Source organism: Botrytis cinerea, chromosome 12 (genome assembly GCF_000143535.2).
Source record: "Botrytis cinerea B05.10 chromosome 12, complete sequence".
Classification (NCBI taxonomy): domain Eukaryota; kingdom Fungi; phylum Ascomycota; class Leotiomycetes; order Helotiales; family Sclerotiniaceae; genus Botrytis; species Botrytis cinerea.
The window spans coordinates 2,149,058-2,172,128 of NC_037321.1; the positions used below are offsets into that span (position 1 = coordinate 2,149,058).

At 43.0% G+C, this 23,071-nt stretch overlaps 7 protein-coding genes across 8 annotated transcripts; 3 read left to right on the forward strand and 4 right to left on the reverse strand.

Annotated features, from left to right (window-relative positions):
- Positions 1–3: 3 nt before the first annotated feature.
- Positions 4–2,307, reverse strand: BCIN_12g06210 (hypothetical protein). Its single transcript, XM_024696560.1, has 3 exons — positions 2,257–2,307; positions 1,955–2,159; positions 4–1,880 (listed from the first exon to the last, which is right to left on the reverse strand). The coding sequence occupies exons 2-3, from the start codon at positions 2,077–2,079 to the stop codon at positions 167–169; spliced, it is 1,839 nt and encodes a 612-aa protein (XP_024552371.1). The 5' UTR covers positions 2,080–2,159; positions 2,257–2,307; the 3' UTR covers positions 4–166.
- Positions 2,308–4,863: 2,556 nt separating this feature from the next.
- Positions 4,864–6,449, reverse strand: BCIN_12g06220 (hypothetical protein). Its single transcript, XM_024696561.1, has 4 exons — positions 6,157–6,449; positions 5,824–6,106; positions 5,185–5,732; positions 4,864–5,132 (listed from the first exon to the last, which is right to left on the reverse strand). Exons 1-4 carry the CDS (start codon positions 6,363–6,365, stop codon positions 5,102–5,104), a joined length of 1,071 nt encoding a protein of 356 aa, XP_024552372.1. The 5' UTR covers positions 6,366–6,449; the 3' UTR covers positions 4,864–5,101.
- Positions 6,450–6,704: 255 nt separating this feature from the next.
- Positions 6,705–13,832, forward strand: BcdcL1. The gene is made up of 5 exons (XM_024696562.1): positions 6,705–8,065; positions 8,117–8,822; positions 8,875–8,978; positions 9,027–10,037; positions 10,087–13,832. The coding sequence occupies exons 1-5, from the start codon at positions 7,172–7,174 to the stop codon at positions 13,276–13,278; spliced, it is 5,907 nt and encodes a 1,968-aa protein (XP_024552373.1). The 5' UTR covers positions 6,705–7,171; the 3' UTR covers positions 13,279–13,832.
- A 58-nt stretch (positions 13,833–13,890) lies between these two features.
- Positions 13,891–15,956, reverse strand: Bcpex12. The gene has a single exon (XM_001551138.2). The coding sequence runs from the start codon at positions 15,615–15,617 to the stop codon at positions 14,214–14,216; it is 1,404 nt and encodes a 467-aa protein (XP_001551188.1). The 5' UTR covers positions 15,618–15,956; the 3' UTR covers positions 13,891–14,213.
- Positions 15,957–16,599: 643 nt separating this feature from the next.
- Positions 16,600–18,201, forward strand: BCIN_12g06250 (hypothetical protein). Its single transcript, XM_001551137.2, has one exon. It carries the CDS (start codon positions 16,744–16,746, stop codon positions 17,992–17,994), a length of 1,251 nt encoding a protein of 416 aa, XP_001551187.2. The 5' UTR covers positions 16,600–16,743; the 3' UTR covers positions 17,995–18,201.
- Positions 18,202–18,651: 450 nt separating this feature from the next.
- BCIN_12g06260 (hypothetical protein) lies at positions 18,652–19,945 on the forward strand. 2 transcript variants are annotated; one of them, XM_024696563.1, is made up of 2 exons: positions 18,652–19,572; positions 19,702–19,945. In XM_024696563.1, exons 1-2 carry the CDS (start codon positions 18,973–18,975, stop codon positions 19,828–19,830), a joined length of 729 nt encoding a protein of 242 aa, XP_024552374.1. In that variant the 5' UTR covers positions 18,652–18,972; the 3' UTR covers positions 19,831–19,945. The 2 variants fall into 2 exon arrangements, with proteins under 2 accessions (XP_024552374.1, XP_024552375.1); XM_024696564.1 differs by having other exon boundaries at positions 18,652–19,945.
- A 1,898-nt stretch (positions 19,946–21,843) lies between these two features.
- Positions 21,844–23,071, reverse strand: BCIN_12g06270 (hypothetical protein). Its single transcript, XM_024696565.1, has 2 exons — positions 22,890–23,071; positions 21,844–22,831 (listed from the first exon to the last, which is right to left on the reverse strand). Exons 1-2 carry the CDS (start codon positions 22,952–22,954, stop codon positions 22,303–22,305), a joined length of 594 nt encoding a protein of 197 aa, XP_024552376.1. The 5' UTR covers positions 22,955–23,071; the 3' UTR covers positions 21,844–22,302.

The window sequence follows — 23,071 nt, forward strand, 5'->3', positions numbered from 1 at the left end:
GCTTGGCTGATAATCTACCTATAGAGTATTGAAGTGAATCCTCGTGATAAATCATACACAACACCCCTTTCCCATGATATTTGACGCCTATCCCATCCCATCCTATCCCATCCCATTATAAAATTCGAAACTTCTACTTTAATCTCAATCTTCCAACTTATCCAAATTAACACTGAACAACAATCTCTCTCCTTCCGTCAAATCCCGGTAGTCCCAATCCCCTCGGATTCCCCTTGCAACACCTCATAAACGCCACTCTCGCCGCTGCATCCCATCCCATTTCAATATTCCTACACTTATTAGTCTCCTCAGCCAACGATGCACCCCCCTCTAACACTCTATCCACCTCCGGCCCATCCTCTTCTATCTCCACCAATTTCTCCATAACCTTCCCCACCGCCCCAGAAAATCCTCTGACTTCCCTCCCACTCAAGTAGTCATGCTTTCCCCCCTTCAACAACATCGACACTGCAATTCTTCTCAAATCTCTATCTCGGATTTCCCACCCTACAACCATCGATGGAATCACAGTCGCGAGTTCGAAGTCTCCGTTTTCCTCTAGAGTTTTCCTCCAGCTTGGGGTTGAGCGTAATATTTTAGCAATTTCTTTTAGCTCCTGTAATTGTGCTGAAAATCTTCCCTCGACAACGTCAAGATTTTTGAGATGATTAGATGAGGCAATGAGAATATATCCGGAAAGCCAATTCATTCTTAACAAATATGCCATTAACAAATCCGAGTCTTTCTCACAATGAAATTTATCATTGGATCGGCATCGTTTTTGCCGATCTTCGAAAAGAGGCGAGAAAGATCGATTCCAGCGTTCGTATTCCCTTAACGTTCTTTTCTCCTCCTCAAATTTAGGATCAATATCGAAGAATGATCCATCGTTGCGAGAATCGCTTTCCTTATCACTATGATATGCCGAAAAATCATGTCGCTTAAGAGTCGAAGCCAACCACTCCATGCTTTTCACCATAACCCTTTCCAAATCATTCTTCGCCTCTGTGAGATTGGAAAACCGGCCCGGCATCATTTCAATATCTGGTTCTCCTAGACTTGTCCTTCTTTCATTTTCTGGTTTTGCATCCGCGTATCGTAAGATTTTTGATTCCAAGCGACTGAAACATTTCAAACAAGCAGTTTCCGACATCGATCCGAGACGGCCGCCTTGGGGAATATATGTCCTGACTACCCATTCACGAAGTGCTCTTAGTCCTAAGTACATAGTCGAGACTCTTTCATGACTGACAACCTCGTTGCCGCTAGCCATCATATTAGAAAGTAGATGGGTAATGAGTGTTGTTCTACTTTCCACATCGATATCAATAATTACTGCACCTATTCCTAGGCCCTCAGAGAATGGCACTGTTCTCTTGTTAGTCAAGCATTTCGTATTGCAATATTCGTGATAAGTAGCCATGTGTCTAAAGGTTCCTATATGAACTCCCCGATTCTTCGGTCGCAAATCGAGAGATCCAATCATGTGTACAGCATCGAAAATGAGCGACGAGGATTGACATCCAGAGAATATGAGACCCCACCAAACTTCAAATTGACCTGAACTCCCCGTAATCTCTCTTACGAAGTTTCGAAAACATGCTTCAGCACCTTGATCACTCCATGTCGAGGGTGAAGAAACGGAAGATTCTGGCCGTGATAAGATTGAAGAAGTCGTGGAAGCCACAGAAGTGGGGGAGGTAGCGGGACTGATGGGCAGATATCCAGTTCTTGGTATCAGCGTTCGTGGCGCAATGTTGGTTACAACAGTGGGCTTCACACTGGATCTCTGGAGATAAGCGTAACCTTCGCATTTATGTCCAAATCGTACACATCGCATACAGCCTGGTTTTGCTTCATCGCATTTGACTCTTCGTGATCTGAAATATGTTCAGCATATCGCCTTGGAAAGTATGAATGAATCTAATTTGAACAAGAGTGGCGGTGGACATACTTGCAAGTCAAACAACCAGTCTTGACCTTTGGTTTACTCGCACGAGAGCGTCTAACTCTCGGTTGCGATATTGGTGCAGTTGATGGCGGACATGCTTGTGGGAGAGCATATATCTGGTTTGCCATTGATACAACTTCCGGCTATCGACCAATATCGTATCATCCGCTTTGTGGTTGCTCGATTGTATTCTCGTAGCTTATTCACTCTGCTTATACGTGTGAAATGTGAGCGTTGTAAAGCAAAATAGATATGAAAGGATTTCGAACCATCAAAATCGAGCTAATCTCAACCGGGGCACCCACATATATCATTCGATCCTGCGGCACACCATCTTCAAGCTGTGCTTCACACACTAAGAGGGTGACATCCTCCTTAGACCATGCTAGGCTCATTCTCCACTCTCACCCTCCCTCCCGAGTTGATGGTTCCTCCCCAGTGTCCCCACAAGCGCTTACTGCTCAGGCTTCAGCTCCCCCCACCAATGAGCTCTCAGTTCCCCCCACGTCGGGACCGACATATGATCCATGATCGAGTCTCATCAGCCAGTAAGAGAGATTCTTTACCAACAAGATACGAGAGAAATGTTCTGTCAATCTTTCGAAAGGGCTAATCGCAGTGGGGGGGGAATTAAAAATGCCAATCATGCATCCTCGTACTAGCGACGAATAAGGAATAGAGAAGAGAGGCGTAACGAGACAAACGAAAAAGGAATAAGGAATAAACGTGGTGGGTGGGTACGGGGTGGGTCTGCACTGTAACCTTATTATTTCTGGCTGCAGTAGTTTGATTGCTTCAATTGCTTGCGTGTTAGCTTGCTTGTGAAGTGTGATACTCCAATGCATCATGGCTTATGGCAAGCATTACAATACCTTGCATTTGGCTAACTTGTCATTTTTGGCTGCAACTGATGAATCTCGGTACTCGCACTTGAACTGCTTTCCGATAGCGATAGCGATAGGAACACTTATTAGCAGAGAACAAACGCGGCAATCTACTTGAAACATTCGCTTTAACACCCTAGTTGTCAGCATGCGTAGTACATCCATTTGATAAAGCCACAAACCACATTTACGAAGTGGTATACAAGATGGTGAGATAATATCAAATACGAGAAGTGGAAGCATGCAACCAGCATGAAACGTTGAACGTTGAGAGCAAATCGCGGCTCTCGGTGTTGAGGAGGGTGCTCAGCATTACACGGAGTAGGACATTGAATTCGGATGGAATCGCATGCGCGTGTTCATTTATGGCGCTGAGGTTACATTGCACGCATTATTCCTGGCCATCGGGATTAATGAGAAATGTGTGACCGCAGCAGATTCCTTCCTTTTCTTTCGACAAGGGCTGTAATTGAGGTACAAGACTACAAATGGTAGGACGGCCATACACAGCCAAATGTTGGTTCTGGTGTGCATTATTGAATCGTTGAATAGTAAGGCCGGGCTAAAGTTAAATGTGGTCCATTTGGTCAAATCTACTCCATTGTCGTATGATGGCCTTCCAGTCTCCGGTGGTTGTCAAAGTTTTGCCGTTACGACAATGTAAGGCTATTGATTGACGCCTTTGAGGTGCCGAAGCGAACGCTGTAACGTCAACTAGGGGGGTACTTAATGACAGGAGGTCTTTGCGGGTAATGTGCTGCACACTTTGAAAAATGTGGGTGCTACCTAATCCTTCGTCCTCTTCATGCTTCCTTCTGCAGACATACATGAATGACAATGCTTTGTGGAATAAGATAACTAGATAATTTTCTTCATGCGATCGTTGAATTGCTCGCAACATTAAAGTCATCGTGGACGTGATCTACAGTCGACCTTGGTTCAGCCTACAATGTCGCGTAATGGCGGGAGCTTTTACTTGTGTCTTAGATGCCCGCCGAGTACCGTCGTGTTCGGTGGTGATTCCTATTGGCCGTCTTATCGTTACATATTCGAGTATCAAGAATGCATCCTATAGGTCTAGAACATAAATGAAGCAGACACACAGTACTTGATTTCTAGTGAGTGCCCATGAGTTGCATGGACAGTTCACCACTGCGATCCTGAAATCTTTCTTAATCTGTATGGTTAGCATTTGTCCAACACATAGGATAGTTGTCTAGTCTGGATCAGCGAATGCACGACTGAAGATGATGGGAATGGTAGACGAGTGTTGAAGGGCCGCGATCAAGATGGAAGACTGATATGGATGCCCAAGGTTACACGAAATATAGTGAGCTTTCTGACCAGCAAATGAGTAACGAAACGTGATATGATGCGATGACGAGGTTCCTTAATTACAGGCTGTGTAATTGAACATTTATCGAGGTCAGTTTTGAAGGCATTGCAGATGGAACTAAGAGTGAAGTTTAGCTCAAAGCTGACCTGCGTTTTTGATATTTTCTCCTTGAGATATCAGATTTATATTAGAATCATGCTCTTTGTTATCTTAAGCAGCACATTTCTCTACCCAGTTGAACCTTCAAGTTCCATTGTGTGGCGTATTGTGGAATTTATTGTAATTAAGTAATTGACGTGATGAGTTAGTGTGGTATAGCCTATTACCTCCGAAGGCTCACACTTCAAGTCAATATTATGATTTCCTAACAAGGTATTGTTAGTGGGACTGGGTCTCCGAGATTGTATTAGAAAGCGAGGTGCCTCTGATAGGCATAGATGAGCATACCTGAGTGAGATTGTGTCCTGGATTGGAGGCAGATGCTAATTGTTCGAAGGCCATCCATATTAAAACCCGACATTTGCCAATAATATCCAATCTTTATCCATGGGCTAGCAGACGTCTATCGAACCTTGTTCTGCTCAAGGAGACCTCACTGGGTAGATAGATGCTCATTCGTATCGCTGCAGAGGGTTCATTTATCGCCGTAAGATGCAACTAAATCAGACTTTAAAAAATATCTCTCTTTTCATTGAAATTGTTCTCTGGTAAATCTCCACCCATGGAGTTATCATAACAAGTAGGGTATTGCCGGTAATCAATTGGCAAAATCCTGTGTCAGAACTGCATGATCACCCAGCATGAAACTGGATGTGATTGCAAACCGAGTGCAGATGCATGATTTCCCAATATCTCCGCCTGGCAGAAAGACGAAAACAGAGTTGTCGATGACTGGCTTGACTGGTGTCACATTATTCATTAATCATTAGTCTATCCTCTATTTAAAGTATTTCCAGCGCCCCTAGAGACATCATTAGCATTCACCCTTGGAACTGAAAAAGGCTCCAACTTACTTTGGATTATCCTCCGTGAATTCATCCCACCTTCTAGCCTTTTCGGTCTCCTCGTCCATTTTCTCAAAATCATCAGGATCAATGTCAGGTATAATACCACTTGCCTCCCCACCACCTTCAATTATACCACCTCTCGCTCTCTCTTCTTCCAGATATTCATCTATCGTCATGGTTGGTAGATTGTGCCCTGGTCTGAATACACCCTTTTGTAACGCTTGTCTACTTTCTAGTAGAGTAAAGGGCCGTAATGGTTTCCCTCCAGTACTCAAGATTGGCCCTTTGTTGTTTGTAGTTATGTCTCTCATGTCTAAGCGATCCGAGTATCCTGCGTCCGGTCCGCGTAAACCTCCTATTCGTTCTCTGTCGTCTGATTGCTGACCTTGGGGAACTTGTGGTCCCACAGGTGCCATAGCCAAGATCTCGAGTTCGCGGTTGATGGATTCGAGCGATTGAAAGGCATTGTGCGAACACAAGGATAGCTTGGCAATTTCTAACTCGCGAATGGCATCTTCGTCGTTTTGTAGATAGGCTGGATTTGCTGCCAGAAACTGAGATTGTTAGCATATTGCACCAAGTCAAAAGACTCGTTCGAGGGCTGCTCGGCATAGAATTAACCCAGCGCACGCCGGGGACACATACATCCAGCTTCTTTTTGAGTTCCTTCTCCATCTTAAAATTTGCGATTTTTACATTCCTTCTTGCAGTTGGATCTGTGGTAGAAATGGTTGAGAATGTAGATGGCGATTCTTGATATTCAGCATACAACTTCTTTTCTGCAGTAGATAGCATCTCATAATATCCTAGTTGAGTTAAAAATGCTTCGTAACATTTTTTGGCCTCTTGCAAAATTACTTTTCGATCGCTAGTATTTGTGGAAAGCCGTTGGCCCAAATCTGCGATCCTGTAAGGAATGACCAAGTATCTACACGGTATCGTTAGCTTGCTGCCCTATATCCGTGCGTGTGAACGTACTGTATATCGCTGGAATTGATGTCTTCTAAAGTTTCGTTTGGACTGAATAATGCAAGTCTGTCTGCAAGCTGCCGACATTCCTGGTATGCCGTGAGCGCACTTGCAACATCGTCCTGATATTTTTCTGTATTTGTTTCCCACGATGATTCGATAGCAAGCCTTTGGCGCTCTGCTGAGCTGAAGAGGGTTTTGAGAGAATTATCTGCCATGTTCGAGGTAATTCGAAGGATATTTGTGGATTTGGGGGTAGTCGGCAGATACTAGGTATATGATGAATAAATTGGGAGAGCTTCAGGGCAACAGTCAGTGTGGTGTTGTAGTGGGGGATTAGCTGCGAGGCCCAAAATTGCGGGAGAAATGCGGCCGCGTCCAGCAGATAACAGACCGCCTTCCTAGTTCGCCACAACCTGGCAGAAATGCGACCAATTCCCCATAGGAAAAGTGTGAGAGTACGGAGTAAAAACGGTCTTACCTACTTGGGCAGAATCATCTTATACCTAGGTAGTCAAATCCCTTTCCTTGACCTTCACTTACCTCGTCCTTCTCTTGAGTTTACATGTTTTATATATCTTCAAGCTTTCTACATTGGGAAAGATCTTGGGCATATTTCAACCGCCCGCAGGAGCACAAGCGAATGACGTCTCGCAGATGACGAGAGACGCAGCAGCAGCAAAAAGTCTCTACCATTGGCGTTGGGTTTCTCCTATCGGATGAAACGCTGGGGGTGAGGGGACGTTCACTTCTTCTGAATAACACAACCAGATAACAATAACAAGAATTCAATTTCTCCCGCCTCTCACCTCCCAACACGCTGAAAATATCCATTGCATCTTGGCAAACCTCTTTCTCACCCTCTTTTCCCTTTTCCCGTTCTTATCTCTACCCTTTGACTTCTGCCTGCCAGTGTTGTGCTGTAGATCTCATCTCACCCTGCAGCATGCGCTGGAAGAGGTGCATGAATGCGACATCAAACAATTCTACACTAGTCTAATTGGGTTTGCTCCTGGTATTAGCGATGGAAACTAATAGAAACCAACAAACAGGAAGAAAAGGCGTCACTCCTTCAGCCGAAGAGGATCTTCTATCGTTTGATGATATTGTTACTGCCGTTCCACCTACAATCTTGTCTTCGTCTGTCGCTCCATATACTTCTCGAGATAAGATACCTTCTGCATCTGGCAACGGAGATGCTATAGCAGATGTTAGCAGTGGTTACCTCAAACAGGCTACCGTATCTTCTCATTCTGCTCAAGTCCGATCATCTTCAAACGGCAATCAAGGTGATGCCAAAAGTTCTCCCTCTCTTTCACCTGATAGTAAACTGGAATTCATCTTTGGGCCTCCTTTAAGGGAGCCAGAGAAGCCATTCTTTAATAAATCTTCTTATTCGTTTCGAGATTCGAGTTTGTTTGCTCAACAACCCTTCACTAATTTTGGGCAAGGCCTCTCCTCATTGATTGTCAACACGGCTAAACCATTACTTGAAGCAAGCTTAGTAGATGAGTCTTTAAGATCTTCAAGTCCAGATCTTATTCAATTCACTCCTCCAAAACAGAATTTGCCCAAGGAGGAAAGAGAAAAAGCTAAAACCCTCCAAATTCACGCCTCGAAATCGAATTCCAGCTCGTTCGCGTTCTTATCATTGAATCCTTTTTCTTCTTCAAGCTTACCCCGCACAACAGGAGGGTTGAGCAGAAATCGGGCTTCTTCTTCTATGGAAAATTCGAGAACTCTCGATCCAAAGATACTCAAACCAGTTATCATCAATAATCACCAGGGCGAATGCTTCCAAGAGGCTTCCAGAACAGGTATACCTCAGGCTGATACTTTTGATAAATCTTCCCTTGCTAAGACTGCGGATATGGATTTGTCACCAGTTTCTCACCATGCGGATGTGCTTGCGACGACGGTTAGTTCTATATATTCAGGCTCTCCGTGCTGGCTAACAGGTCCTCAACAGGTCACTGCACAGCATTCTGCAATAGCCGCCCAGAACGCAGCTCAAAGCTCTAAGATGCCAGGTCCTGAAGCTTTTTTACTTGCCGAAAAGGACGAGGCAGGTTCTCCCGTTGTTATATCACTGGGTTCTGCAAACCAAATTCCTTCTGGAAACATTTCTTTGCAGCTTGATTCACCATCTCTGGAAAACCATTCTCCAAATGTGACCCCAATCAACAAAGTCCCTACACCATTCGCACTTTCTACAAGGACAACCGATGACGTTTTCGCAGAACTTAGGCGGCCTTTGCATCCCCAAGCTATTCAGAGCCAGATTGATATCAAGACTTCCTCTTGTGTTGATAGTTATAACACGAATGATGAGATTCTAGACAACAATCAAGGTTCCAATCAAAAAGATCTGCATGTTGTTGAAAAGGATAAGGAAGAGGAAGAGGAAGAGGATATGAACCAAGCCATACCCGATATCAAACGTATCTCAGCACGAAAACAAAAGAACGCTGCCATATTTGACGTTTTTCTTAAGGAAGCTACCAAACTACCAAAGACAGAAAAGACTTCACATGCGAATGATGAAGCAATTCAGTCTACTAGGTGGTTGATTGACCAAGCAGAAAAACAGCATATTATAGAAAGTCCCAGGGACTATCAACTTGAATTGTTTGAGAAGGCAAAGAAACAGAACATTATAGCTGTACTTGATACAGGTAAGCTTTTCTTCGATCGATCTCTTTTTCCCAGTCTGACTAATATTTTTAGGATCTGGCAAGACATTCATTGCAGTTCTCTTACTTCGGTGGATCATAGACCAAGAGCTTGAAGATAGAGCTATTGGCAAGCCTCATCGTGTTTCATTCTTCCTGGTAAGTCCTACATACTACATGACAGATCAACACTGACATGTTAGTAAGGTTGATTCTGTGACCCTTTGCCATCAACAACACTCAGTACTCAGAAATAATCTCAATCAGCCAACAGACATGATCTGTGGGCTTATGGGAACTGACTTATCTGATCACATAAAGTGGAAGAAACGACTGGATACGAATATGGTCATTGTCTGCACTGCAGAAATTTTGCGCCAATGCCTGCACCATTCGTTTGTTACAATGGCTCAAATAAATCTGCTAATTTTCGATGAAGCCCACCATGCAAAGAAGGATCATCCTTATGCTAGGATTATTAAAGATTTTTATCGCAATGACACGGAAAAGGATATCGCTCTGCCTAAAATATTTGGGATGACAGCATCACCGGTAGATGCTAGAGATAATGTCAAGAAAGCTGCGGAAGAACTTGAAGGTTTGCTACACAGTCAAATATGTACTGCAGAAGATCCCAGCTTGCTGCAGTACTCAATCAAAGGTAAACCTGAGACTCTTGCCTACTATGATCCCTTGGGCCCGAAATTCAATACTCCTCTTTATCTTCAAATGCTCCCGCTTCTAAAAGACAATCCTATCTTTCGGAAGCCATTTGTATTTGGGACAGAAGCCAGTAGAACTCTAGGATCTTGGTGTGTTGACCAGATCTGGACTTTCTGTCTTCAAGAAGAAGAGTCTAAGAAACTACAAGCAAGGACGGAGCAGGCGCATCATAAGAAGAGAGTCCCGGAGCCACTTGAAGTGCTAGAGAAACGCAAGGAACAACTTGAACAAGCCAAATCCATTGTCGAAAATCACACTTTCGAGCCACCACACTTTGCATCAAGATTATTGGATGATTTCACAACAAAAGTTCACTATTCGAATAATTTATCTACTAAAGTCGTTGCTCTCTTGAGTATTCTCAAAGATCGTTTCCAACGACCCACCAATGACAAGTGTATTGTATTTGTCAAAGAAAGATACACCGCACGCCTTCTAGCCTCACTTCTCTCCACACCTGAAGCTGGGACACCATTCTTGAAGGCTGCACCGCTGGTATGTAACCGATTATATCCACTGAACACAACTCCTAACATTTTTACAGGTTGGTACTACGTCTGCTTCAGCCGGGGAAATGCATATCACATTTAGATCACAAACTCTTACTATGCACAACTTTCGCAATGGTAAAATCAACTGCCTTATCGCAACATCAGTTGCTGAAGAAGGTCTTGACATTCCTGACTGTAACCTCGTTGTCAGATTCGATTTGTACAATACAGTCATTCAGTACATTCAATCTAGAGGTCGTGCTAGGCATATCAATTCAAGGTACTACCATATGGTAGAGAGCCACAACGAGGAACAGATTCGTACAATCAAAGAGGTTTTGAAGCATGAGAAAATGCTAAAGCTTTTTGCTTCTGCTCTTCCAGAAGATCGAAAATTGACCGGAAACAACTTCAATATGGATTACTTCCTCAGAAAAGAACGAGGCCACAGAATTTACCCTGTCCCGAATAGTGACGCAAAACTTACTTACAGAATGAGCTTAACGGTCCTATCTGCCTTCGTTGACTCACTTCCTCGAGCCCCAGAGTCGGTTCTTCGAGTGGATTATGTCGTCACAACTGTCGATAAGCAGTTTATCTGTGAGGCCATTTTGCCAGAAGAAGCACCCATACGCGGAGCAATTGGTCGGCCAGCAACAACTAAACAAGTGGCCAAATGCTCAGCAGCCTTTGAAACTTGTGTGATTCTGCACCAGAAAGGATACATCAACGACTACCTACTTTCTACATTTAAAAGATCAGCACACATGATGAGAAATGCACTTTTGGCTGTGGATGGAAAGAAGCAAGAAGCTTATGATATGCAGACTAAACCAACTTTATGGTCTTCGAAAGGGAAACAAGGCATATTTTATATGACTGTCTTGTCTCTCAAATCTCCAGATAATCTTGACAGAGCATCTCAGCCATTGGGCTTACTGACAAGATCACCCTTGCCTGATTTGCCAGAATTTGTTCTTCATTTCGGAGCAGGGCGAAACTCTCCAACCTCGTGCGTACCTCTCGCTTCCTCAATTACGCTCGAAAAAAACAAGCTTGACCAAGTTAATATGTTCACCCTATGTTTATTCCAAGATGTGTTCAGTAAAGCATACAAATCAGATCCGGATAGTATGCCATACTTTCTGGTTCCTATCAACTGCCTGAATGCTATTGTCGACTGGAAATCACAAAACCCAATGTCAATAATCGATTGGGAGACAGTTGAATATGTCCAAGACTTCGAGAATAAGCAAGCTGATAAGCCATGGGAGCACAAGCCATGGTTAGGAAAGCCTGACGATTATTTCAAAGACAAATTCATAACTGATCCCTTTGACGGGTCTCGAAAATTGTGGTCCGTTGGAATCACAAAAGAATACAGACCATTGGATCCAGTCCCACCAAACACGGCGCCCAGGAAGGGAGCTAGAAAGAACAATAGTAATATCATGGAGTATAGTTGTAGTCTCTGGGCAAAGGCTAGAGCAAAACGAACTTTTGATGAAGAACAGCCTGTTATTGAAGCAACCTACATTTCACTTCGGAGAAATTTGCTTGATGAATTTGATGGAGGTGAGCTCGAGACTTCAAAGAAGTGTTTTATTATTTTAGAACCATTGAAGGTATCACCTCTTCCAACTACCGTGGTTGCAATGGCCTATCTTTTACCTGCAATTATTCATCGAGTTGAGTCATATCTCATTGCTCTTGAAGCAACAGACTTGTTACATCTTGATATCCGTCCTGATCTTGCGCTAGAGGCTGTTACCAAGGATTCCGACAATTCTGGAGAGCATGGTGAGGAACAGACAAACTTTCAACGTGGAATGGGCAATAATTATGAACGATTGGAATTTCTTGGGGACTGCTTCTTGAAGATGGGAACGTCAATATCTCTATACGGTCTAAATCCTGATAGTGATGAATTCCGCTACCATGTTGATCGTATGTGTCTGATTTGCAACAAAAATCTGTTCAATACGGCTTTGAAATTAGAGCTTTACAAATACATTCGGTCGGCAGCCTTCAACCGACGAGCTTGGTATCCCGAAGGCCCCGAATTATTAAGAGGAAAGACAGCCACGGCACCAAATACCCACAAGCTCGGCGATAAGTCAGTTGCAGATGTTTGTGAAGCAATGATTGGAGCTGCTTTACTAAGCCACCACGAAAGCAAGTCCATGGATAATGCGGTTCGCGCCGTTACTGAAGTTGTCAATAGTGACAACCACAATGCTGTTGTATGGTCTGATTATTACAAATTGTATGAGAAACCAAAATGGCAAACTGCTACAGCTACAGCTGCACAAATAGATATGGCAAGACAAGTTGAAATGAAACATCCATATCATTTCAAACACCCACGCCTGTTAAGATCAGCTTTCATCCATCCGGCATACTTGTTCATCTATGAACAAATTCCTTGTTATCAACGTCTCGAATTTTTGGGTGATTCGCTACTCGATATGGCATGTGTCAACTTCCTTTTTCACAACCACCCAACAAAAGATCCTCAGTGGCTCACTGAGCACAAGATGGCTATAGTATCCAATCAGTTTCTTGGAGCTCTTTGTGTCAAATTAGGCTTCCACAAACATCTACTGACACTCGATTCTCAAGTTCAAAAAATGATTGCAGATTACTCCTCAGATATCAATGAAGCTCTCATTCAAGCCAAAACGGACGCAAAGAGAGTCGGCAAAGTAGAAGATGATTACGCTCGTGATTATTGGATTGCCGTCCGTCAACCTCCTAAATGTCTTCCCGATATTGTAGAAGCATTCATTGGTGCCATTTTTGTCGACTCTGAGTATGACTACGGTGAAGTTGAGAAGTTCTTTGAAATGCATATCAGATGGTACTTTGAGGATATGGGCATCTACGATACCTATGCTAACAAGCACCCAACCACTTTCCTTACTAATTTCTTGCAAAAGAACATGGGATGTGAGGACTGGGCACCAGTTAGTAAGGAAGTACCTGGAGAGGATGGTAGAAAGAATGTTGTAGTTTGCGGGGTCATCATACACAATAAGGTGGTATCAACTGCCACTGCCGAAAGTATGAGATATGCTAGGGTCGGAGCAGCGAGGAATGCCTTGAGAAAATTGGAGGGAATGAGTGTCCGAGAATTCAGGGATGAATACGGGTGCTCATGTGAAGGTGATGTTGTTGATGAAGAGGGCAATATTGAATTTGTTGAACGTGAAGACGGGATGGAGGGGATCGGTATGGGATATTGAGAAGAGGTTGTTGGCAATATTTTGAAGAAAGCTGAGGCTGATTTGAATGGAGATTAAAAGGGGAATGAAGCTGCGGGGCCACCGATAGCACAAAAACTACTGAAGATTTGAAGCACGTTAAAATTACACTCAGGAATAAACGGATGGCAAGCTTTTCGATCGCCCAAACACGGATCTACGACTACGAGTTACGCACGACATGATTTAGCCTTTTGTGTGCAATGATGATTAGATAGCATTGCATTTCTCGAAATTGACGGCACGACTTTTACGGGCAGATAATATCAAAGATTCCTAGTGAGCAAGCGGTGATGATACGATGTCATTCCAAAAGTTTTTTCCTCGCGAATTTTATTTCATTTCGAAGGCATCTTTGCTTAGCAGCATATTCACCTTTGATGTCCTCTGTAGGGGATGGAGTCTCTAATCTCGCGGTCACAATGAGACGTGATGCGCTGCGAAGTGGTGACAATTTCCCTTTACTTAGAATAGATCATGCACACATGCATGATGCATAGCTAGCTAGTTTTTTATTCAATGATAGTTTAATGACAAACACGTATCTAGATATCCTCATTCATGTATCTGTGGGAGGTTGACTTAAGTTATGGCTGACTTGATAGTTTCATTATATATGTATATGTGATATCTAAGTAAAGATTAAAGTGAAATCGAAATGCAACGCCGAAATTCTATTAATTCCATGAAATGATGTGATATGGCATGACATGATATCCAAACTCCGATTTGAAATGCTCCAGCTTCGCTTTCTAAAATTGGTAAAAGGGACATTATTTCGTCTGGTTGTGGGTTTTCATTTCTGTGCTCCTACTAGGTGTGAATGATAGAGTATGCTGTGGTGTGGTGTGATCTCGGAATTTGGAAATTTGAGGGCTGTATATCACCTCATTTCGTGTGTCCGAATTTCTACAGACTTAAACCAAAACTCTCCTCAATCCCCCAACACCGCCTAATACCCTCCTTCCACTAACCGCACATCTGCCGGCGCCGCTTTCCCATTTTCCTTCTCTTGTTTCCCTGTATTCTTCCTTTTTCTCTTTTCCATCTCCGTCTTCTTTCTCGCCGCTCGCTACAACCTCTGCGCCCCCTTTCATAAATGTCTCTTGTAGCTCATGCACTCCCTCGATCCAGCGATGGATACAAGTATAACAGTATACGTAACCGGTCTGACAAGCTGTCGGGGTCGTGATTTCTTGTAAGCAAATCGGACAGTTCTCTAGAGATTCGGTGCTTGAGGAAGAAGGTGCAGGAATAACGTAGATTGGGAGGTGGGTGAGAGTCGAGATGGGTGGATTGGTGGGCTCTTCTGAGGATTTATCTTCTGGGGAAGTTGGAGATGCGGTTTCCGGCTTTGATGAGGATGCTGGCTTGGAGGGAGTAGTAGCAGAAGGTGTATACGAAATTATAGGCGGTGGTAGCTCCAACCCCTCCGTCGCCTTCCTCGACAATTGTCTCGCAAAATCACTCGCATGCCACCATTCCAAAAACTTGAGCGCAAAAATACTCGTTGGCAGCAATAGCTTCAATCCAGCCCCTAATCTTCCCATGGCCAATCTTGGATCCAATAAGCTTCTTATTCCCAGGTTACCTCCTGGTGTCGTAGATGAAGGGGCATTTGCAAGGGCTTCAAATGCTTGGAAATCTGCTTGACTTAACCGTCGTATGCGGGTACCTATCAGCCAGAGGAAAGGGTCGGAATAAACTCCCGAACCGGATTTTGAGTTGGAAAACAGGTAGCGTAGGTTGAAGGCCAAGATGCTGAAATAATACGCAGCGTTGACGCTGGGATATACATTAGTAAGAAACCAACGATAGTAATGGAGGAATCGTTGGCGGAGTGTAGGATTTGGTGGCATTCGAGTATAGTTTGCGCCGAGGAGAGCGCGGGGGGCGTTTATCTCTGCAGATTCATCGAGGCGGCGTTTGAGATAGGGGATCCCGACCAAGACAGCGAGATTTTTCCATACATCTTTGGTTGTAAGTTTTGTTGCTTCTCGTAGACTGGCGTTGGCGCCTTCGGCAGTCAATCTTAAGGACCCTATAGCGGGGGGTAAGGCTCGTTCACGTTTTAGAGAATAGAAGTTCTCGACGAAGGAAGAGGAATAGGTTGTCAGGTAGTGGTGTTCGATTGCTAGGAAAAGAAGGGCGTGGAGTTCGTGGAAAGAATTGAGGATTGGAAGGAGATGGCGTGGATGCCGATGAGTGGCGACAGTTAGGAGGTAGTGCAGCGATGGAGGGAGTAGAGATGATAGTTGAGTTGAGGACAGGAGTTCGAATAAGGAGGGTTTGTAAGGGTCGAGGGGTGGTTCTAAAGACATTGTGGATGCGCGGTGAGGTGTGTTGTGCGAGGTATTGGATGGCTGCTTTGGTTCGTAAAAGCTTTGATAGAAAGCTTGAGTTGCAATGGCAAGCCTTGATGTATAATGCTAACGATAGTTGTATTCGTGATTTTCGTTAAAGGTCGTGTGGAAATTCAATTCTCAGCGTCGCGATTCGATTGTGACAAGCTTGTAGTTGAGAGAGCCGCCAAGGTCGAGATTATCAGATGAATATTGAGGGATATTAAGATTGACACTATTTGCATTTCATATGGCATAATAAATAACCGCAGACATTATAGATAGATATGAAAATGAAGTTGAATATTATAAGAATCCGTTGATGAGAAGTTCTCAATGTATGAATGTATCGCGAGGCTGTAATGCCGAGGTTGAGAGATCACCATTGAAGTCCGTGATTACATAATTCATAATCACGTGCATTTATGCTTCGTTTAGCTTTGTCGCGTGTGCTCCAGAAATTTGTACTACGAAAACGAAACCCTGGGGTAGTTCATACTATTTCATGTACTATATGTATCTAGGAGCAAGGTCTCCTAGGTCATGACTAGTCTATGACAGGTACAATGATATCTGAATTTCTATCAATCTGGTTGAAATTACCATGGATATCTCAGATATTGCAATCATTCTATGTGTTCAGTTCATGCTTCATATTCCATTCATTCATTTATGTGCTTGATCGGATCAAAATCTGAGATATCAGTCTACAATTTGATTCAAATTTTGAGGAGTAATAAGTGCGCTAGTAATTTTAGGATATTTCAACCTGTGCCAATCTAGTTAACTAGTCTATAGACTAGTTCTGCTTCGGTCTGAGCTAGACATTTAAGAATAGGTACTATGAGGAAGGAGTATTCCTCTCCCAGCCTTCTAATGGTACACAAAAAATATACAACTTTCTTTTCTCTTCAAGCAGAATACCCGCTCCTGTATTGCCCTTTTTTTTTTCTTCTTCTCCGTATTATACGCTCACAGTCATTCGTATACATTTGGACTTTTATATCTATTCGAGTATTCACATACATTCATACATTTGCAGCTACTCATACCTGTATACGCGAATATTGAATTATAAATTCCTATCATTTAATACCTTTCCAAGATGTCTTCCTCTGACAGAAACGCGAATCTCATACTCAAAAGCAGCGAATCCTCAAATCTGACCTTTGCTTCCACCATAAAGAGAAGTGAACCCTCGACTTTTCTCTCTCTTCCCACAGAACTTATACAGAATCTATTCAAACGGCTTCTTGAACGAGCCCAAGAGAAAAGCTCAAGATTCTCTAACTATGGAATTCAACCGAGACACATCAAGGATGCACTCAATATGCTATCAATATCCAAGTATGTACGATCTACTTGTTTACCAGAATTTTATCGAGAAATACGCATTTCTATCACACTGGACCTCGAGGGAGATGAATATCTGGGATACCCCGAGATTTATGAATCGGAAGGAGGCTGGATAGAAAAAGTAGAAGCGGCAGACTTCAGTTTTGAAACAATACCGGACCCGAATTGGCATGAACAGACCCCCGATCTTGGTAAAAATAATCGACAGAGATTAGACAAGTTTTTAGTTCACCACGGCAGTCAAATCAGCCGTATCAAGCTGAACATAACCAATATCGGGAATTGTGATGGCTCACTCTTATCTACGGACGATGGCTCGTACAGACTGTTTAAAGTGAGAATCAAAAAGGTTATTGAGCAATTGTTAGGCAACGGGGAAGGAGAAACACCTAGAACAAAGAAAATACTTGAGTTTAGATTATGTGTTCAACCAGACCGTGAATACCCCATACCAGAAGACGAAGACTACGATCCTTACACATTTGAGTGCGTATGCCTCAACATTCTAATGCCATTTCTCGAACCTTTGAGAGAGCATCTTGATTCAGAACAATGTGCGAAGTTGGATTGGAATGGGGTCTATGTTCTCAAGACTACCGACATCAATTGTGGTATCTTTTCTTACAAGAATATTTCATTTGTCGGGGACATGATTGTTGATCTGGTACAAGAGGAAAAGAACGCACGATGCCAGTGGTCAAAAGAGCAATTGCTACGAGGTATTGGGATAGACACAGCGCTCGTGTCGTTTCCTGTAGAGGGGAATGAAGATCAATGGATCAGCTTCTGGAGGAATAAAAGGGGTGCAAACCCGTACCGTCTAGCCTGTGTCAATTTCCTATATCCCAGGGGTATTGCTCAGGCGCTTACAACACATCCTGTAGATTTTCAATGGGTTCTAAAAATCCTAGAGTCGTCTTCTTTAAAATGGGACATTCATGAGATTCGACTCACTCTTGATTTACTGCGTGAAAGAAGGAAGCATTGTCTTGAAAACTAAAGTGTCCATTCTATTCACTTTTGGACTTTAAGATTGGAACGGCGTTTACGTTTTTGGGACTCTCGAAGTTGAGTTCTGGTAATAGAAACCATTCTAAGGTTGAGCGTTCACAATTTCTTCATTTCCCCCTTATGTATTTATACCATTTTCGCATAGTATCTGTAGATATCAATAACGTACGTCAATAATAATGTAATGATTTTAACAACTATTCAAAGACCATATCCTCTTTTCCGAACAAAAGATAAAGCGCAGAAATAGCCGACATCATAATCCACCAATGTAAAATTTTTAGGAAGATATTCTGTGCGTCATTCATTTGAATTCGGAATAGTATTATAAAAATCTTTTGGATTAGAACTCAAACATTTAGCTATAGCATTTCTACTATGCAAAACTATACCAGACAATATCTAGAGAAGTTGTCATGTAATATCATCTGAAAGACTTGCTTGTGGATTAATTGCATACCGAGACAATTCACTCGCTTAGCTCGATACCATATCTTGCTTCAAAATCCGCAACACCTTCATCGGCTCGATTCCTCACACACAATACGTCTCATATTTTTCTCACATTACGCACTCTCGAAATCAAAAAACAGACGATCATATTACTAAGATACATCATCCACAAAAACTCTAGAACACATACCCAGATAATGTAGGTGGTGTAAGAAAAAAGCGCCATCAACGTTAACGGCACAGATTTGTGGGACGCCCTAAGATACCGAGGATCCCCCCACGTGTCCCCCCGGACAGAATCCGGACCCATTTTTATAAGGCTGATTTAACCAACGTTAACTGCCTAGAAATCCACTCCAAACGAACTTTCGAATTTCTTTTCCCCCAGAATATTTGCTTTTTGTGTATGTTCTACTTTTTGAGCTATTGATCTTTTTGTTCGTAGTTTTTTAATCGAAGTTGCGTTATTGGAAGTGTATAGGGTGGTGAAATTCACAAGATTGACGCTATCACCATGTCCTCTCTGGTCCCTTCCCATGTAGCCGCCGAGGCTAAAGGCTCTACGATACTTCGCGAATCAATAGATATCAATCATTGCACTCCAATATCGGATGATAATCAAAACACAAATCAATCCTCCAATACCGACAACAGCTCCGTTCCACCACCACCACCACCCCCTCCTCCTCCTCCCCCCATTTTCCCCAAATCCTTCACTCTCGCAAATATACCCCCCGCTCCATCCCCTCCATCTCTCGGCCCCCCAGACACCTTCCTCGTCGAACTCCTCACTTACAATGGTCACCCCTACAAAGACCATTGGGCCTACTTCATCCGCTCCCCCTCCAATCCCTCCGTCGGCGTTCGTCTCCACGCTACCGGAGATGTGAGAAATGGATTTCGTTTTGAGATTCAACTGGATTATAATTTATATACTACTGAGGATATCCCTACCAAGAGAATCTCGCTGCAGTGGGTTGATGGGGGGAAAATACCGAATGAGGGGCTTTGTGAAGCGGATGTGGATATGTATAACAGGGCCATTTGTTCATTCGAGGAAAGTGTAAGGAGGGCAGAAGTGCCCGGGAAGACGTTGAATTCTTTGGGTGAAGAAGTACGTAAGATCTTCTCGTATTCAACTCTATTCAAGTGTCCCATGCGTTTTATTTTCCACCCCCCATCTCCCCAAAAAAACCAATCAACATCACCACCTCTCCATCTACTAACATACCCTTCTTCAAAGAACCATCTAGGCAAAAAGATCATCCAAAAAGATTGTCAGTCATGGCTCGTAGAGGCCGCGGACCACTTAGTGCAGGATGGGATTTTCGACCCTGAGGTTGCGGGGTTTCTGCACGCGGTTAAACAGTGATTTATTATCACACTATGCTATGCTGTATTACATCATAAATAGAGCAAATACATCGTACTTCGGACTTAGACTCGGAGTTGAATATATGCATCTTAGGTGGTGTTTAGTAGTGACAATCTATCCCGGTATATTCAATTACTATCATTCATTTTCAATATGCAACTAACATTCGGCTCTTTAAACGATCGACTAGTTCCTAGTTGGGGAAAATGAATGTCCCCGGAAAGCGAAGTATCCCCGTGAGAGTTTAATGACCTAGTGTTTCTTGTCAAAATTCATAAATCGAATAGTTTATATTGGAAGTTCTGATTTTCAGTATACAATAATCGAATTTTACATAATCACAATCTTTTTAATACTTTCATTGAGATTATCATTATTCAAATATACAACACTTGATAATACTAATCATATTACAAGCTTTAATTAATGTTAGGACCACACGGGGACAATTCGCGTTCCTGAACTAGAACAGTCGATCGCTTAAGGAGTCGACTATTAATATTTTTTTAAGGTTTGCTTGGTTTTATTCATTGCGGAACTTGGATTCCGATTCTGATTTAGGTAGGCAGGTAGATAGGTGGATAGATAGATTCTATGAGATAGAGTAATATAATTTAATAATTAGAAAAGAAGATTTCTCTCTACGCTTCTATTCTAAGAATCTCTTCTTCAATGAAACACACAGATAACTATCTAGCAAATCAACGACAATCCAGAAATGGCATCTAGCCCTCCTCCTCTTGATTTAATTTCCACTATAGAATTCCACTCCATGCATACAAAAACTCAAATGAAACCTCTCCCCCGAATCCGTACTACTCTATGATTTCGCACCGGACTATACTACTCTCCGAAGCTGTAGAAATCGTATAATACGATTCTGACATTTAGTTTTAATATCAATACAATACAGTTCTCTGAATCATAAACCTTAAGTATTGAGTCTGTATGTCTTGTAATAAAAGTAATAATCTGAAAATTTCTATTATATGATTTAGTATAGTATACTTGGTACAATCCCTTTCCCCTAACTGACCCTTTTAATTATTCTCTAGTCTTACTATTATTTTTTCCCCAATTCTCTACATCAAAGGAATAGGAGCATTTGATGTCACTAACGAACTAACAACTTCTCATTAGCGAAAACGCCATGAACCAACCGGCAGTCTAGGGGATAATACAACGGTTCGGCCTTAAGCCTCGGATAATCACTATTCCACCCCGCCAGCCAAGATAAATAGTATCGCGTATTGTTGCTCCGCTCCTACTCTAACCCTATCATGAAGAGTCTCTAAAAGTCTTGCTCAGCAAGTCCACTCTCTATACATCCCTTTCTTATTCTCTCCTACCGATAACTAAAATAGTATACTCCCCTCCTCCTACATCTTAACTCCGACATCGTTATACGTCGCTCTGCATAATAACCGATGAAAACAAGCGATTGCAACCTTGAAATCCATAACTTATCGTGGCTTTTTTTTCTTGGTTCCGTAGATCGCTAGGCGCAATTGACGAATCCGGATGATGCGATGTCGTACTCTCGAGCTCGGGGGTATGATTTAGTATAGCTTTCCCCGTGGGAAGGTTAGTGGACGGGTTTTATGGCTTCGGAGATGGGAAGGTTAGTGTACGGTTTTCGTGGCTTCGGAGGGACAATGCTGTACTATCCTGTCTTTGTACCAAGAATCAACCGTCGTCGATCAATCAATCAATCAATCAACCAATCTATACATCCGAAAATCACACCACCACCTTCCCACTACCCCTTACTTCCACTTCCAATTTCTAGCTTCAAAAGTTCAAAGTGACAAGTCTCCGCACGTTATCCATCCCCAAGCCATAAAAACCACACCCGCTTCGGGGAAAAAGGGAGCGGTCGAAATTGAGCACCGTGCACACCACCAAAATAATACGTATTTTTTGAATACCCACTGACAATTCCGGCCGCTCTTTTCGTCCCCGACGAGGACACTCTCACAATCACAATCACATCAAGAATCACAAATCACATGATCAAAATATAAAAATTTCAAAAAGAGTTCGTGATGATATCATAACACATAAGTTTCCCTTCCCCATCCCAGCATGTCCGAAAAGACGAAAACAAAAAAAAGATCGGCTCGATTAAAGTCCGATGTATCCTATCCCATCCCATCCCATCCCATCCATCCTATTCATTTGATACTCAAGTAATCAGCCCTTGATACTTCCATATCCATGTAGGTAACCATTCCATGCATCCATCCGTACATTCCCATTTTTCCCTCGACCTCGGTCTTTATTAAGGCCCTTGCTGTCTGGCTACCTTCTATCCAGGCACAACCGACCAACGCTATACACGTATCCCAAACCAAAAGACAAAAGAAAGATAATCATTCGAGAGATGATTGATAATGAATTTTTCTCCTCCAAAGCGTGAAGTTCTCCTCCGACCCAACCCTGCCCAGACATAAAAAAAAATCCCGTAACCTAATAAATCCACTCCCCCAATTCCCCCTCCCACACCTTGCCCCTCCTCCTCTCCTTCCTGCTTTCCAAATCCAAATCCGCATCTCCCCTCTCCTCAATCTCTACCCCAAACGTCTCGGTCTTCTCAATCTCCAACGACCCTATCGAAATCATGGACGATAGACTATTACACCTCGTCTGCGCACCTGTCATTCCAATTCCACTTCCGCGGAGTCCGAGGCCCGCGATACGATTACGTGAGTCGATGGAATTGCGGGAGTCTTCGAGGATGGTGTGGTTGGAAGAGGAGAGGGAGAATGCGGCGGCGGTGGAGAGGCCTGATGTGGAGAGTCCCGATGTGGATCCTTTGCGCGAGGTGGGATACGAGGAGTGCGAGCAGTGGGAAGAGGTGATTGAGGTTATGGTTGAGGAGGAATGGATGCGGGGTTTGGAGTCGAATGTAGGTGAGGGATGGGGAGAGTTGAGAGAGGTGCTGGGTAGGCTTGTGGAGCGTGAGGTAGAGCGTGAAGTGGATGGGGACTTGAGCTTACTAAAGAGTGGAGTGTTAGTATATGATATGAGGAAAGATGTAGTATAGGAGAACTTACAAGAGTTTTTTGATTTTTTGTATATTCGACGTTGATGACGATGATGTTGATGAGGAGGAAGACATATTGGTTGTATACGGTGATGCAATGTGATTTCAGAATGAAGAGATTCAGTGTTCAACTTGTGCGTATTGGAAATGATATGATTTCAAGACTTTCTTTTTCTCCAAGAATATATAGAC

Excerpts from the sequence above, each read along its gene's own strand:
- BCIN_12g06260 (XM_024696564.1), top strand. The coding sequence starts at position 18,973 with ATGTCCTCTCTGGTCCCTTCCCATGTAGCCGCCGAGGCTAAAGGCTCT.
- BCIN_12g06250 (XM_001551137.2), top strand. The coding sequence starts at position 16,744 with ATGTCTTCCTCTGACAGAAACGCGAATCTCATACTCAAAAGCAGCGAA.
- BCIN_12g06270 (XM_024696565.1), bottom strand. The coding sequence starts at position 22,954 with ATGTCTTCCTCCTCATCAACATCATCGTCATCAACGTCGAATATACAA. Across the intron at positions 22,832-22,889 it reads CAAAAAATCAAAAAACTCTT|TAAGCTCAAGTCCCCATCCA; the intron begins GTAAGTTCTCCT and ends TCCACTCTTTAG.
- BcdcL1 (XM_024696562.1), top strand. The coding sequence starts at position 7,172 with ATGGAAACTAATAGAAACCAACAAACAGGAAGAAAAGGCGTCACTCCT. Across the intron at positions 8,823-8,874 it reads TATAGCTGTACTTGATACAG|GATCTGGCAAGACATTCATT; the intron begins GTAAGCTTTTCT and ends TAATATTTTTAG. Across the intron at positions 8,979-9,026 it reads ATCGTGTTTCATTCTTCCTG|GTTGATTCTGTGACCCTTTG; the intron begins GTAAGTCCTACA and ends CATGTTAGTAAG.
- BCIN_12g06210 (XM_024696560.1), bottom strand. The coding sequence starts at position 2,079 with ATGGCAAACCAGATATATGCTCTCCCACAAGCATGTCCGCCATCAACT. Across the intron at positions 1,881-1,954 it reads ACTGGTTGTTTGACTTGCAA|ATCACGAAGAGTCAAATGCG; the intron begins GTATGTCCACCG and ends AACATATTTCAG.
- BCIN_12g06220 (XM_024696561.1), bottom strand. The coding sequence starts at position 6,365 with ATGGCAGATAATTCTCTCAAAACCCTCTTCAGCTCAGCAGAGCGCCAA. Across the intron at positions 5,733-5,823 it reads AACTCAAAAAGAAGCTGGAT|TTTCTGGCAGCAAATCCAGC; the intron begins GTATGTGTCCCC and ends TAACAATCTCAG. Across the intron at positions 5,133-5,184 it reads TTCACGGAGGATAATCCAAA|GGGCGCTGGAAATACTTTAA; the intron begins GTAAGTTGGAGC and ends TGATGTCTCTAG.
- Bcpex12 (XM_001551138.2), bottom strand. The coding sequence starts at position 15,617 with ATGTCTTTAGAACCACCCCTCGACCCTTACAAACCCTCCTTATTCGAA.